The sequence below is a fragment of the Lepisosteus oculatus genome, chromosome 3 (assembly GCF_040954835.1).
Source record: "Lepisosteus oculatus isolate fLepOcu1 chromosome 3, fLepOcu1.hap2, whole genome shotgun sequence".
NCBI classification, from domain to species: Eukaryota; Metazoa; Chordata; class Actinopteri; order Semionotiformes; family Lepisosteidae; genus Lepisosteus; species Lepisosteus oculatus.
In genome coordinates this window covers 15,868,099-15,884,903 of record NC_090698.1, presented here as the reverse complement: position 1 = coordinate 15,884,903, position 16,805 = coordinate 15,868,099, and the positions used below count along the sequence as shown (strand labels likewise).

At 40.4% G+C, this 16,805-nt stretch overlaps 1 protein-coding gene across 3 annotated transcripts in view; it reads right to left on the bottom strand.

Moving 5' to 3' along the window:
- Positions 1-11,271, bottom strand: part of LOC102682354 (pikachurin) — a 59,113-nt gene extending 47,842 nt beyond the window's left edge. For all 3 annotated transcript variants that reach the window (XM_015340362.2, XM_015340363.2, XM_015340364.2), the window contains exons 1-2: positions 10,716-11,271; positions 1,300-1,409 (exon numbers count right to left, since the gene is read on the bottom strand). In XM_015340362.2, coding sequence (XP_015195848.2) covers positions 1,300-1,409; positions 10,716-10,821 — 216 coding nt within the window. In that variant the 5' untranslated portion in view covers positions 10,822-11,271. The remainder of the gene's footprint in view (positions 1-1,299; positions 1,410-10,715) is intronic.
- Positions 11,272-16,805: the final 5,534 nt, after the last annotated feature.

Here is a 16,805-nt window from a genome sequence, read left to right as displayed (position 1 = left end):
CATTTTTCTTTAGTAACATGAATTTGTTTTCCTAGAGAGCCTGTCTTCTCTTGATCCAGTCTCTTGTGAGCTTCAGCAGCAGATCAGAGCCCAATCTCTGCCTCTTCGCTACAACTTTTTCCAGTAGTGTTGAGATTTTCTTTCACTCTTACAGGTTTGGAATGCCATAAAGTACTGACAGCTCCATTTACTGTGCTTGTTTCCTTCACTATAGTATATGGCCCAAAGGGTCCCAGAGATTGGGAACTAACTCAACACCAGAAAATACTTATCACAGTTCATCAGAGTGCAGCGACTGACAAAAAACAAAGAAAAAGAAGATGTTCACCATTACAAAAGTGAATCCGCCACACAAGATTGAAAAACAAATTTCGTTCTCCTAATGTATTCAGGCAAGACATTTATTTGTGAACTTACATGTAAGTCAATAAGAAAACCTGTCATTTATTTTCTGATGATTTGTTAACTTGTTAATATCAATAAAAAAGAACCAGTATTATCTAACAGAAAGAAAATCATTATTTTGACTGCTTAAAGTATGTCAAGTTTAATCATTGTCATTTTGGAGCAGCTTTGACTGCTGAAAGGCATTTTCTGTATGTATTGTCATTTCTGTTTGCAACCTTTTTTGCAATCTTTTTCACACAGAACACTGATCTTTTACTGTGCCTCTGAAACAGACCTGTTCACCAATTGACCAATTTCCAATGGACAACAAATACTGCATATTGAATCACCTCAAGACTCATTTTTCCCAGCACCATTTAAGATGCCCTAAATAAGTGAATACCCAAAGTTACAGGGTACCCAGTGACAATTTGCGGCACTCTATAAAGATTTTAAAGGTATATATTAAAGGGTATAGACTGAAGAGCTGGGATTTTCTATCAGTGCAAATGAGATCCAAAAGCCAGTGTTATATTCAAGTCCCACCAGGGCATTCACAAGTTCAAACAATTTTCCCCATAGACTTTAAGATGACTAACATAAGAATCACCCCAGTTTCAGATCCAGACTGTGAGCCTCACCACCTGCTACTGGAAAATCTTAAAGACAGGTGGGTTTGCACACACAATGACAGAATTGGATGCCTGGATGGGGAGACTTAAATCAGCTAAGGTTCCTTCCCTCAAAAACAGGCAGTGGATATAACCTAGCCATAGTAGACCGAGTCACAACCCCTTTTCTGAACATCAGGCTGCCATGCAGAGGCTGGGTGCTTCAAATACTTTACTTCACTCAAGTGGAGTGGAGATGCAGGCATGGGGTAAACCCAAGACAGAAGGGCTCCTACTGTACCTTGTACCCGGTGATGGTGCTGATGTGGCGTCGGGGCATCCTCCAGCGCACACTGAATGCCGTACAGTTCAGGGGCTCCACCTGGATGTCCAGGGGAGGACTCAGTCGATCTGCGATACAGAAACACAACGGATTTAGGATGTGCTACAAGCTGAGGCCAGAACACAAGTCCTCACACTGTAACAGGGACTCTCAATGGCATCGTGGTTTCAAACTTGGGTGGATCTGGCAATCCCGGACAGTGAATAAGAAAACTACTCGCTAACAAGACAGTGGATGGATGACAAGAAACTTTTGTTATCTTCGGGGAACAAAGTTTTAACTCTACAAACAATCCCTTTATATAACCCTGCATTTTGCTTGTTGATACTGTTTTCTGGATCCACTGGGTACAGAGCACATTGAGTGCTGAGCTCATCACAGCAAAGAAGATCAACATAATTGGGCCTGGTGGACACCAGCATGACTGACTAACCCAAGGAAACCAGAGTGCTGCTGAAAGCAGTGTGAGTGGAGCAGTAGGTCATGCTCTTTACACTGGAGCAGTAAACCCCAAGTCAGATCTCAACCTGTGATAAGACAGGGTCCCCTGTACTGCAGGAGACGCCACACTGGTGAGTCGGTGTGCACCTGAAAGAAACCAGACCACCACCAGGAAAAACAAGGGTGCGTGCCATCGTACCAGGGCAATGAAATTTTATTTCAGACTCTCTCAGCATGGCTGAAATGGATTTCCCCTTTGCGATAAGTATTCTAACACTTTTCCACCTGTATTGTTGTGCCCTGCAGGCACAAAACAACAGTCTCAGAGAAAGCTGCTCTTCAGTGACTGGCAGCCAGTCCACTAACACCAGTCAAGTTCTTCAGGATAGTTATGATGTTCATTCAAGATAAAGAGGCCCATAATAAAATATAGTTGAACTACAGTAACTCTCATTGACCTTGTCAAGCACTCTAATCAAGCTTAAAGTTAACTAAACTGTGCCCTGGTCCACTACTATTACGTCAATGCCCAAGAAGTGAGAATCTCCAAAGAGCACAGCTCCGCACTAAAAGGAAATCATTTTATTTATAAACAGAGAAAGAAAATCTTTAAAAAACAACCATCTTCTGTATGATATTGTAGCTTTTCTATGTGCAATACGAATAAACCCTTGGGTCTTACCAAGAAAAAACAACAACATTAATGTAGTATATTGACACAATAAGAAAAAACAAAGCACATGCACAACTTGGGTTGACATTTTATTCTCCTTGCTGAAAAAATGCAAGTGCCAGACAAGTCTTGAATCACCTGCAATAACCCAACCATTACACTGGCCACAAAGAGTTCATGGGTGCTGTCAATGTGAAAATCTCTGTGGCGCCCTCGTTGTGCTCCCAACCAACATAGCAGATGTTAAAACTTCATATAATTGACTTAATGGCAATCTTCCACCCCCCCAGGGATTCAAAGCAGGGAAGACGATAGGTTTTCTGTTCCACCAGGCCTTTGAAGCTGCACAAATTGGAAGCATGTGTTGAGCACACATGCCACACTATCAGCATGGCAAGCCGAGACAGTCTTTTCCATGATAAACTACTAAAGTCCATTAGGGACATTCAGGCATGCAGTACTAATCACACATTGGGTTACCCTGTGCTCAGTTTTAATGGCAGAGAAGCAGCATCTTCAGGTGTTCATCCCTTCATTAAAGATGTAATAATATTTGAAACCCATTCTAAAATTAGAACAAATGGTTAGAGGTTTGAAAGGCAGTTAAATGAGTTTTCCTGATTAGAAGGCGTTATAGTCCTCCACTGGCAAGGTATCAATTTCCTGTCAGCAATTAAGAGTGTTTACATCACCAATTTCAATTTTGAAAAATAGTGCATCCAAGGATGTAATTGTGAAAGACAGGTTTTCAGGATTTACAAGCTGGTAGACTGCTATTGACTTGAAAAAGTCTGTAAATCAAGGAGTGTCACTTCTGGCCTGGTCTGCCCCCATCTTGGTGAGCACAGTTCCACCCTTGCCCATGGTCACCACACACAAAGCAGTTACACCATTTAACCAATCCTGACAACTGGAATCCTTAAAGCAGAAAATTTGCACAGTTGGGAATCTATCAAGATTCCTTCCAAAATATACAATTTTCAAAACTACCATATGATAAGAAGATGCATAGGGAACTAGCCATAAGCCCAGTTTGAAATAAAAAGGTTATCGAGGGCACCAGCAGAAAGTCTGTGCAAAGTAGCCATGGTCTCACCCTGCAGAACAAATAGAGTCATGGTAGTAAAGACAAAACTCAGAAAAGTCATCAACTCTGACAGAATTCTGGGGTTCATTTAGACAACGAACAAGTTTGTTAGTCTCGAGTTTCCCCGGATTACCTTCATACAATACTGTATATCTCTCACCTACACGGAGAAGCACATGAAAATAGTTCAAACCAGTGTTCAGGTTTGACATGCTAGCACTCAAAAGTTAGACACAGAACTTGATGAGCAGTAATCAGTACTGATACATACATCATGTTGATACGATTGCAGAGAATAAAGGACAGCGAACTAGAAAACACTATACAGATGGGAGCACACAGGCGAGAAACCAGAAACATACGTAGCTAGAGTACTCTCATATAGTACTGTATGGCTAGCACAGGGAAAGACCTATCTAGCTATGTAACCAATGTAAAACCAAACACTCCTGGATGGAGTGGGAAGAAAAAAAGGGGAAGGCTGTTCCCAGAGAGAGCACACAGACTGTTATCTGACCTGTTCATATACAGCAGGATTATAGGTCTCTTTAATCCAGCACTTGGAAGTTAGGAGATTGTGGGTACTGTAATCACTTCAGGTCTGTGAAAAGCCTGTCCTGCCTTTTACAAGCCTTTTTTCCCCAGTATTACAGTATTAATAAAAGCAAATGTTTTCTTTTGTTTGGCCTGTCTATATTAGGTCACTTAAGTAAGATCCCACAGTCTTCAATATCCATGTGTGGTGCATATGGTTCTATCAGACAAAATATTAGGAGCTCAAAATCCCATTGTTGAACTCATCGGGTAAAGATGAAGTAGAGATGAGATACAGTACATTGGTGATGATTTAACACCAAGGTTGATGTTCAAGAAGTTCTACACATCTTTTTGGATTTGCCATGGTGTTTTCCACCAAAAAGATTACAGTGTTTACAAAACTGTACTACAAGTTGTTTTGGAGTAACAGGTTTAGTATCTATCAACTGCACAACTGCAATTCAGTCCTTCATGGAACAAAGTTTGATTTCTCAGGGCTTGTCATTTACCACAAACACCACCACCTACAGATGCTTCAGGAATCAGGTTGTGCAGATGATTTAAATACAAAATGACACAGCAAAGATTGAAAAAAAAGTGGCTGCTGGTGGAATGGTTGCAAAAAAAAAAAGACAGAGCAGCAAATTCCAACTAACGGCAAATAACAAAAGTTAACACAGGGCCACTCTGTACAGTACTGTATGTGATAAATCAAATACCGTATATTCTGCATTCCCACAGACTATGCTTTTGGTCTTGTAATATAGCATCCGTTCCAAAAACCTTGATTCAAGGTAAAAACACTTTTGTAATCACCAATAGTACTAGATTAACTGAGATTTCTCAGCTAAAGAGAGTCTTTAAAAAAAAGGTCTAAATCAGAATAAAGAGACCGTAAATGACCAGACAGTTGCTCAGCACCTTATTTAATGAACAGTAAGGCCTATGAGACTAAATTTATTTCCCTGATGAACACAATCCTGAAAAAACAACCCCCCCCATCTCTACAAACTTCAAATCTATCACTCATTGCTGCAAAATAAAAAATACGGAGAGAGAGATCCCGCAGCACCACTAGGCTGCTTTCCAAAATGATCTATTCTATTCAGACAAATTTCTTCGCCCTTTTCTCTTTGCAGTGTCAAAAGGAATGAATTACAAATGCATGTGATGCCAAAAGGGCATCAGGAGAAAGGCTCACGAGGAAGCAGGTGGAGCAGTGGCTAGGGTCCTACACTTCTACAGTAACTAGAGGACTGTGCGTTCACATCCCCCACCCTGCAGTTCATATAGTAAGAAACATAACATTTAATTTGTGCACACCTGATGTCAGCTCTAGAAAGAGCAGGCTGTGTGGGTAACTAATTGTGTGCCTCCACCACCGTAGAAAGGCACATGAGCCTGCTAAGTTGCCCTGTGTGAAAATAATCCCTATCAACTCAGTCTTCAGTCCGAAGCCAGCTCACCTCCCAGAATCTGAGCCTTTTCTAAAACTGGGGAAGTACCCTATCATGCAGTGTCATCGGCCATCTTCACAGAGGGGGTTTTACTCATCTCAGGTTGAGATTTCCATAAGAGGAATATTTGAATGTGAACTGTTTAGGGAATTTTGGGGTCAGAAAACTGATGAGGGCTTTTTCTTTCCTAAATCTGTAACACTAAATATACGAGACATATTTTAATGGGTAGACAGCCTGATTACAAAATGGGGAGCCTTACAGATCAGACAGACAGATTTTTCACATCTCCCTTTCAGTTGTCACTATGGTGACAGGCTTTGATAAGCAAGTATGAGAGTTCATTTTCATTAACTTATCTACTGTGCTTTTGCATTTCAGGAGCTACAAAGACACAATCAGTTGCTATTCAGACAAGTACCATCTCTTGTTTCTTACATTATTGGCTGGTGGTGTGTGACACTGAGGCATTAAATAAAAGGCTGTAATCATGCCGTATCTCTCATCTCGCAGCAAAACAATGGTCCATGCAGAGCCCATTTAAATATTTATGTAAAACTGCAAAGCAAAACATGACCTTTTATTGAAAACGTAATGCCACATTGTTCTCAGGTTTTGCTCTGTTTGAATCAAAACCCATTATCAGATAAAGGACAGATACGGGCGAGATTTAGAGAAAAAACAGAAACTTTTCTAAGGCAAGCTGATGTAGGGGCAGAACATTGATCATATTCTAATGGATATAACAAAATACATACAGTATACAGAACATTAATGTGGGGTCAGCTTTGCATGAGCATAATATTACATTGGTAAGTGAACATACGCCCTTGGCTGAACTTGAGCTGTTCACCTGGGACTTCATTAAGGAAAGAATAGGATCTGTCATACTGACAAGAGCTACTGTGAACACAAACACGGCTGGACAGAAAAAACAAGATGTATAGAGGACCTTTTCTGTTCCCAGACAATTATAAATCATGTTTTTCCAGAGACAGTGCCCATACAAGCTGATAGTTATATTTTCTGACAAGCAACCCCTGCCACAAGGAAAGGAGTTTGGAGACACCTGAAGGAGGAGTAAGAGGAATGAGTCATGTGCATTGGTGCACCAGTGGTGAACTTTGAGAAATTTAAACAGGTGAATCGATTTCTTCACAGAAGGCCGATATTCACCTGGTGCTGAGAAACTCCATACCTTCATGCTTCATAGGTGTCTCCATTCAGAGGCTAAAGACCCCACTAATTAGGACTGAGACAAACCAGTACATGAATGAGAAACAGCACCAGGGCTGGGGGACTCCTCTGTAGGCCGCATAAAGTTTGAGAAGTCAGAAAGGCTTCCCCGTTTGAAATGCCGAAAATGCATAGCGTCTCAGATCCCTGTGGCACAGATTCTTCTACAAAGTGCCATAATGACATATGTTCTGAGGGTGGAGCTGACCCCTTCCTAAAAACAATGCTAATTGCAGGTTGTGGGTGATTAAGACAGGTGGATGGACTCCAGAAATGATTCATAGTTGCCAGACCAGTACCAATGCAGTCTATAAGCATATCAGCACTTAGTCAAAGCTCTGTAATCTAGACACCCCTTCTTTGTATTCTTAAATAACAGAGATCTCTCATGTACACTTCCATAATGAGTGTAAAAAAACTCCAGAAACAACATGGCAAAGCCCATAGTCCTGCATGGCCCCTGCAGACCACTGTCAGGCCCACAGGGCACTAAGATCTGGTTCCTCAGGCCAACTGGCAATTGCTGAGGGGCCACAGGTCCTAGGTCAGACTGTTCTCTATGCTGCCCCACAGTGGTGGAATGACCTACCTGCTACATTGCGGATTCACTTGCAGTCTTCCAGAAAAACCTGAAAATCCATATCTGCGGGATATACTGTAGCTGACACCAGATGCCTATGACTGACCCTAACCTACAGATTCTGCCCTTATGCTATGACTTCCTGTCTGTTTCTGCACTGAAACTCCTCATCACTGTGCAGCATCCTGGCACCTAATTATTACTGTGCGTGCTGTTATTTGCACCCTTTGAGGCTTGACCACATACAATTGCAAATTAAATAAATATATACATGGATTTTACTGGGTATTATTTCTGCACTGTAAACATGAATACATCACACTCATCTTTGTTTTCTCCAAGTTCATTTCTAGAACTGGACAAACTAAGCAACAAAGGCCAGTCTACAGGTTTTTAATCAGTAATGCAAATGTCGCATTCGTTTTGTTCCAAATAGTTCTCCAGTAGATATAAAGCTTTGTCAGATGGTATTAATTATTTCCCACAATTCTTCACACAGTATTGCCTGTGTTGAGCTAGGCTAATCATGGATGAATGCCCTCTCTTTAAATAAAAAAAGTTAATAACCATACGAATTCCAGATTGTACCCGTTTTTTGCCGTGGTACACTATGAGAAGTCTTTTCTTTGGCAAACAGCAGTTAAAAGCAAAGTAAAAATCATCTAACTCCACAGAAAAAGTATTGCTATAGGATCTTCAGAGCTGATCATACAGTAGTATCTTTTTAGACGTTTTTTCCCTAAGCAGCTATGAGGAATTAAATCCTACTTCTTCTGACCTACAAAATCATTGTCTGCATACCAGGAAATCACGACTACCAAGAAGGCACGTAACGTCACGTCCTGACGTGCATTAAGTTATGCGCTGCGGCTATGGGGATCAGAACCACGCTAATTTTAATTTAGTTACAGATATCTAAATTGACCAGACATGCCTCCCTTTCACTTAACACAAAGGGTTATAGCTAAACTATGACATAATAACTGGATTATAGGTGTGGAAACTATGAATAGCTCACCTATAAGGCTTTACATGGCTTGGCACCTCAATACCTGTCTGAACTTTTATCGCCCTACTCCCCACCTCGCAACCTCCGCTCTTCAAATTCTGCCCTCCTTACTGTCTCCCAAGCCCGTCTACATCGTATGGGCGACAGGGCCTTCTCCTGCTATGCCCCCAAGCTCTGGAACTCTTTGCCCAAGGATATCAGAGAGTCACCTTCTCTAAACTCATTCAAATCCAGACTCAAAACCTTCTTCTTCAGAAAAGCCTTTACTTAACTGGTTCCATTCTTCACCCCTTTGCTTTTCTTAGTACCACCATCCACGGTCTCCTCTATTGTTATTGTTATTTAGATAGATAGATAATACTTTATTAATCCCGTAGCGAAATTTATTATTATTTATTGTTGTAGTCTTCTTATTTATTGTTATTGTCATCCTGTAAAGCGCTTTGAGAAGCCACCTTTAAAGGCGCTACATAAAATAAAGTTTCTTATTATTATTATGATGATGATGATGATGATGATGATGAATACCTCCCATTTACGCTTCCTATTTTTTACAATTTACAGGTAATTCATGAGATGTCCAATAAACTTAAAAATATAAAATGTAATTATCTAAAATGGATAATATAGAACAGGATTATGAAGTATAATAAATGAATAAAAGTACCCTTTACCCAGATTTTTAATGTTAACAGTGAACTATAATTTACCACAAAAGTAAACGGTACTCTTCCTTCCCACAGAAAACAACTCCATACAAACATGAACATTTGAGTCATTGCTCAATTTGCAATTAAATATATGATGGGCCCGGTATCAGGGTAAATTTAAAAATTTCTCTCTTGCCACCCGCTGGCTTCAAACAAGTTTTGCTTGGTACAGTACCATTAATTTGGATCCTCATGCCCAATTCCCTCAGCAGTACCGCAAACAATGCACCAGAGCGCCCTCTGTGGACTTGATCGTAAAATTGATTATGATCATTATTATTGATTATTATGTTGCAAATATTGTTTCCCGTTTCCTGAAAAGTATAGCAGTTAGTCAACATTAAATAAGAGCAATATACTGTTTTGTGTCTAGAATCACTGGTCCACAGGACTGGCAATCGAACTCATACAGTACGTTATGTGAAAGGCTTCAATTCAGTACAATAATAAAATTCCTCTGTTCATTCATAAAGGTTTATCGGCTGTTCGAAAGTTCAACCGTAGTGGTCTCTAGTCAATTAGAAATTTTATACATGACCGTGTGCTAAATCTTTTGAAAAGCAGCTGGACTTGAACTGTGCAAGTGCACTTCTACTAAATACGTGTGAGGTAACTTCATTACTGGAGATACGACTCGTTAATTCAAGTGAAAAATGCAGACGTGATGTTTCAGTACAATATCTAAAATAAGTGTTGTTTTGTGTGTTTGTTTAAAACAAACGTAACTATCTGTATTTAAAAAACGTCGTTTCAAAATATTGTTTATAAACGATAAAGTTGGGCTTTGGTTTCTATAATACTGTAGATTAATAGAACATTTACAAAACACACCGATACTTATTCAACGTACTGTACAGTAGCTGTAAAACGGAGTAATCAAACGCTAAAACAGGATGAGTAGCCTCCCACTTTGTTTACTGATCTGAGCCGCTCATCCGCAACCTCTCCTCCACTGTCTGTCGCAGATAACCACTACACCGCAAATCTGGGTACTCTGTGTACAGCGGAGGGTTTAGCCTGCCTTTGATAATTCCATGAGCCATCAATCAATTATGAAATATTATGACTTATTTAGCAGAATTTCTCAGTTTTCACGTCATACAGTGAGTGATGTATTCAGCGGGAAACGACAATGTACTGTAGAGAGAAATCAGAAAATCAGACACCACTATTCAAAAGAAACGAATTAAAGTGTTGTTGAAGTAACAGTAAAAAAGAAAATCGAGGCACCAGTAGAAACAGTTACCAGATCGCCTGCTATGCAGCCCATAGATTTAATAAATTTGCCATTGAAATGCGTTTAATGTTTAGATTCATGATCAAATGTTAATCGAAGACCAAGACACGCATTTCAAATTCGCGAAAATGTCATTCTTTAATAAACATGCTATAGACACGCCCAAACAACAGATTCTTCTTTAGCATTTCAATTGCGAAAAATTAAACAGGATAAAACGGGAGGAAGTTATTGTTTGATGTTTAGGTACAATCGTTTAGACTCAAATCATACAGTACAAGCAGGCAATCCTGTGTGATGGATTGCCCAGCCGATTTTAACCCTTTTTGTCGTCTCATAGGTACCTTTACTTGCTGTCACCTGTAAAAACGCGTAAAGTTTTGGAAGATTGTGGGGGGGGTAATTACCTTGTTTTCTCACGGCAGTCCTCCTCGCGCAATAAGCAGCTTCTGTCATGAGAATAATTACACATGAAAAGAAAAACGAGCTCCTCTCCCTGTTTAAAAAACCCATTTCTTGCTCATCGAAGTTGAAAAAGTTTCAGTTTTCACGAATAATCCACAGCCGCAGATGAAACGGAGAGTCCGGTTCCTGAAAGTTGAACGCTAATAATCGCGGTCCTTTTTACACTACTGGACGCGTCCCACCCCGGACAGGATAAAGTCGTCCAGAATGAATCCCGCACAAAGCAGCCAGCCTCTTCTTTTCCCGGCAGGGGGGTGCTGAGACTGACCATCTGATGAGATTACAATCTGCTAAAGATCAGTAAATGAGCAACCTAGCGCTGGCATGTCCATTCCACACACTAGGCGCAGGAGCCCCGCTTCTTTCTCGGCACCCCTACAAGACACCACTCCAAAATAATACTGAATTCCGATATACAGCTGGTACTTCGAAGTTCTTCTGCATTTGGGTCCATCGTAACTACGGAGGAAGACCGGGCGTTGGATGGTTCGGGGTGGGGGGGAGGGAGGAAGGAGGGAAGGAGGGAGCATTTGGAGTTTAAGAGGATAAATCGAGTTTAATCCTCCCAGATGGAGGTTTGAAGATTGCTACCGCCACTCAGACTAATATAGAAACGCCCAGAGGGGGATTTATAATCACGAATGTAATTAAAGTGTTTATGACGAAAAAAGTACAAAAACAACAACAATATATGTTTAGCCTTTCAAGTTGCTATTGAAAAAATGTTATCATTTTAACTTAGGGAAGGTGTGATTGATTTCTGTCGTGTCCTGGAAAGCCCTGGGAAGAAAGAGAGAAAGCAACAGGTGTCTGAATGAGAGCGATTTACACCTTGTAAAGCACTTAACTCGCCAGTCAATTTGCATTATCACAGGAAGGTTCGACAGTAGCCCTACGCTCAGAGTGTAGGTACAGTAAGAGTCCGCCCAGTTACTGACTGCCATTCTTCGACCCTGCATGATACTCATGTTCGAATAGAAGACATGGCTGTCGTTTGGTGCAGCTGTATTATCTCCGTCTTCATTCACCCTAACCCTGACCCTAAATTCTGTTAGTGCTGTCCCCAAGGAGGGAATGTAATTCTAGCCTTGCAAGAGCTACATAAAAATACAATTATTCTTAATCTGTTGCACTGGTTGAAGCAATTAAGGAAGCAAGCACTCCTTGTCCTGGTGCCATAGGAAATGATTGTACAAAACATGACATTCTTTTGAAACTTAGCCTTATTGAACAATTTAGCATTTCAAAAGACCTGGCCAAAACGTCCAGATTCTTGTAACTCAGAAAGTTAAGCAATGAGAGAAAGAATAAAACCATCAATACAGTGTACAGTAGCTAACATATTGGACATAACATCTCAGGACACGGACATATAAACTAGTGCAAGTACCAGGCAGCAATAATTTTACCATAAAACTGGAAACAATCCACACTCTACTACTGTGGTGGGCTGCCTTCATAGCCACTCCAAAAAAGAGTTGGAACATTTGCTGCATTCTGTGGGGGGTCCTTTTAAATACCTTCGAAACCCATATACCATGTACTTGAACAGTAAAGCTTGAAAGATGGGAGTAAATACATTTTATCTCCATAAGTCAGTCAAAATGTACAGATAAAAAACACTTCCATAGATTGTTTTTACAATATAATACAACAAACTAGTCAATAAAACACACAACTGAGAGTTTTTAAAGAGATGAGGCTGAAAATATTTACAACCTTCTTGTGTTTACTATATGCACTCCTTAGTTGAATGCTAGCACATTTAAACATTTGGGAAACAGAGCCCTTTAAATCTGAAGATAGAGTGGACCGAACAGTTTCCAAAAAAAGACAGCAAACTATTTTCCACGGGTCCAATTCAAAGTCACAGATGGTTCTTAACAAACACATGGAAAATCGTACTCTATGTCACCAAAACAGCTACACTGTGCACCAAAAGAAACATAACACTCAATTCAGACTGTAAAGTACTGTACAGTACATGCATGCTTTCAGAAAAATAAAGAATATGGATTTTACATATAAATTAAATGTTTTTGGTATGACTTTGATCATTTTTTTACTGACCAGTCACTCAGATTTATTTTCTTAAGAACAAGAGCTCAGTTGTTAGTGGTACCAGTACCAAAAACATGTTTTAATACACTACATCACCTTGAAGGCACAGGATATTGGCACAACAGTGTGTATGTCCAAGACAAACACTGAGAATCTGATTGTGGTCTCAAAGAATCACAGGGTAGAATGTAAAGAACAGGTAACCCATCATACCAAGGAGTAAATGATAAATCCTCAACTGCACTGGGCTTGGGAATCGTGCTAGTATTCTCAGATGACATTCTATTGACTCTGGTACCCATTATATTAGCTCAGTGCTGTCATGTGGGCTCTTGCCATGAAATTCCATGCGTGTTTGCATTACACTGTCATGCACAGTGTCAGGCCTTTCACAGAGACTTCAACAAACTCCTGCGTCTCACCCCAACATGTACCCACTTCCCCACTCAACACAGAGGCACAATGCACAGCAGAAGGACTGTAAAAGAGGGACTCGTCACTACACAGTCCTTTTTTTGCATGAGAAAGAAGTAGATGCCTAGTAGATACACAGTTTTCTTCAAAAACATATTTCTTTTTTCCTTTCCTAGCATCAAGGACTCATGGGGCTGGCAGTGATAACAGACAGAACAGTCTGGGTTTTGTATGGATCCCAAAAGCAAGGTACAGTACTGTATAAAAGGACTGGTCCCTTTCCTGTTGCCTTCTCATGGCTGTTCCTGAATGCTTGTAATTGGTTGATGCACCACACTGTTTTAAAAGGGCTTTTAAGCCAATTAAATGTTGCTTCGTGTGTGTACATTCTCTTTAAAAGAAAACATGATGTTTTCACCTATGCAGGGTAGACTTTGACAAGATTCTTGACATCCTGCAAAGATCCGCTCCAGACTTGTCTCTGGAAATCATGCAGTGAGCCCAGTCCTCCAGAGCACTGTGGCTACAGGAATTCCCAGAGCACATTCCCAAGTCATTCAAATGTCCTGTCAGCCATGTGTCTGTCCCACAGACAGCCACATACATTTGTTTTCTTTCTTTTCTGGAGTCAATGATTGAGCTTTACCAATTCGTGGGATTTTTGTAAACAGGATGACCCCAGGGGTGCTCTCTAGGTTACACCGTTTAAGTAAATCCATTTTGCCGAAAGAGGCTTCACTTTGTTTCAAACTTACAATAACAGCTTAGTGATAGAAGAGTTACACAAGGGATCTATATCTTTTTGAAAGAAAACTGACAGCAAATGCTTTCTCCTTGTCAGGGCTCATATTCTGATCCTTCAGTTTTAATATCTGCTCCACTGGGTCACTGCTATTTAACCTTTTTTGGGATAGACGGAAATGAAGAGTCAAATCCAGGAGTCAAAGGAAATTGTTGAATTCATTACCCCGCTGAAATCTCTATTGTTTTTTTTCCTCTCTGTAGATATTGAAGGAAATATATCTGTCTAGAGCTGTATTATTGCTTTCTCATAAAACAAAGACATTTGTATGAAAGAAAACATTATTTTGCTTGACTCTAGGCAAACTGACAATGTATTAATCTCCACATGAAAACAGTCCTTGATCTTAATCTAATGTCTATGAATTCTTCATCAGTTGTTTCTTTGATTTATGACCAAGCAGTGCAATTTGAGCTGTTGCATGCATGAACGATTAAAAAAACTCTTAAATGCCATAGAGCTTCCATTTTGGCATACACATGAAAGCTGGATTCGAACAGTGTCTGCTCTTAAAATTCAAAACTTCTGCTGGTCCTTTATTTCACTTAAAGCAAATCTTAAATTTTCATCTTCCGCAAACCTTAATAGGTCTGTGTCCAATGACCACAAGGACACTCACTCTTCTTATCTGGGCAATTACTGGTGGCTAACGTGAGGGCTCCAGTAACAGATTATTTCAATCAATTTGGAGTATTGTTGTAGAAACCTCTAATGTTTCCCTACATGTCAGAAACACGTCAGTGCTCCTGTTCATCTGCACACACAGTGTAAGCCTGTGATTTTGTAAAGCACAAGAGAGAACTCTTTTCTTCTGTGTCAACACTGCATTTTGTCTTTAGCGGTGTTTTAAGGATCCATTGGCATTGTTTACTGCAATTACTGCAGAGGAATCCTACTCCGTTGGGCCCCTGAGCAAGGCCCTTAACCCAATATAGATCTCTGACCCTGTGCTTTGACCCCAAGCTTCTCTCCCTGTCTGTGTGTCTCATGATGAGCAAGTTGGGGTATGCAAAAAGACAAATTCCTAATACAAGACATGTATGTGGCCAATAAAGTGATCTTATAAAACTGAGTTTCCATCCCTATGGTTATTGAAGCTGTGCCCTGGCTTATTTCAAGAAATCATTGTATGAGCTCTTCAGATAAATTAGCTACTAACTACCAAGCAGACTTGTTGGCCTGAAAGACCTCCTGTAGTTTGCAGACTTTCTAATGTTCTTATAGACTCTTGAAGGATGGGATCATGTTGTGAATGGAGCCCTCTGCCACCCCCAGAGGTTCTCCTAGGAAGTAATACACAGTGATCTAGGTGTTAAGGCCCCAGACATTTTTAGCAGGCTGCTGCTATAAGTGCTAGATGGGAAACTGTCACCTAATATCAGCCTGTGTCCCTGGCCATATATTTCAGGATTTGCAGGATCCTACAACTTTATACCTAAACATCTTCATGGACCAGTGTGTTCAGACTCAAATACTACTGTATGAGTGTATTGCACGTCCTCTGCTTGCTCAGGCTTGCCCAGTCTGCTTGATGATTGGCTTTTCAAAGAACGACAGTGAGCAAGGGACCCATGTTAGCCTCGCACGAAGCTTCAAAAAATAAAATCTGCTCCTGTAAAGGTGGAGCTCAATTCCTGTTCCCACAAGGCAATTGAAGCTCCTGTTATAGCAAGATTCGTTTTTAAATGAATGGCATCATTGTGTGATATCAGGAAGTAAGCTAGCAAGGGAAAGAATTTTAAAAGCTAAACTCTTTTCCTTATTCATCACCCTCTTGGATTGATTATGTGGCTTGTTGGATGACCTCTGCTCTGGTTTTGCTTGTATTTGAGATTATTTTTTCTCTCAAGATGTTTTTTTAGCTTAATAAACCATCTGAAATATCCTATCGTCTTTGTAATGCACACCAGGAAAGGAGCAGCAATGAAAGACGGATTCCTGCTTTGCCATCGAGGTTCAAACTCATTTGCTTTCCAGAGAGGTCATTTCGAAGCTTCCTTCACAATCTCAATGATTGCTCTTTTTTCCTTGGTTCTGCATCACAAGCTTCAACGGCTGTGATATTTCTCTTTGAATTTCACATTAGCTGAGCTGCATCCTTTACACCCCCTTCACATACAGTCCTGTTTCTGAATTCTCTTTGCAGTTGTCATTTTGCAGTGATCAGAGTACATTTCCACTTGTCCATTTTATGTGTTTGGTGTGAAAAGCTGTACATGTAGAAGGATAATGGGTACAGTGATTTCTCCAATCTTGCACACCTGCAGGGCCTTCTTCTAACAGGACAGTGCAGATCATGAAGAACACAGATACAGTATGTCTGGGTCACTTTCTCAGGCATCTGTCCTGCAGGAATTACCTTAGGTTCACAATCCTGGCCAGTACAGCTATAAGGTTTTAGACCCGCCAGGCTCATAGCAACCTCAGACGGCTCATTTTTATTGGCTGGAAGGACTTGAAAAAGAATCTGATGTGGATCACTCTTGCTGGTCTTTAAAATGGCTTTTTTTCAGGCAGATATGAAGAACAGTAACTTCAAATAGCTGGCTGTATCACATCAGTGACATTTGGTTATACCATAATCAAATCAGCTGTGCTCTACCGTCAGTGAAATGCAATCCATATAAATTGACATATAGTCACGCGGCACTGAATCCCACCAACCTTTCTTTAAATCAATGACAATTGAATGGATTAGTCCAAATCAGCGATCTGTGTAGCATACATTTGGAAAAAGCAGTGCTGAGCTGAAGAT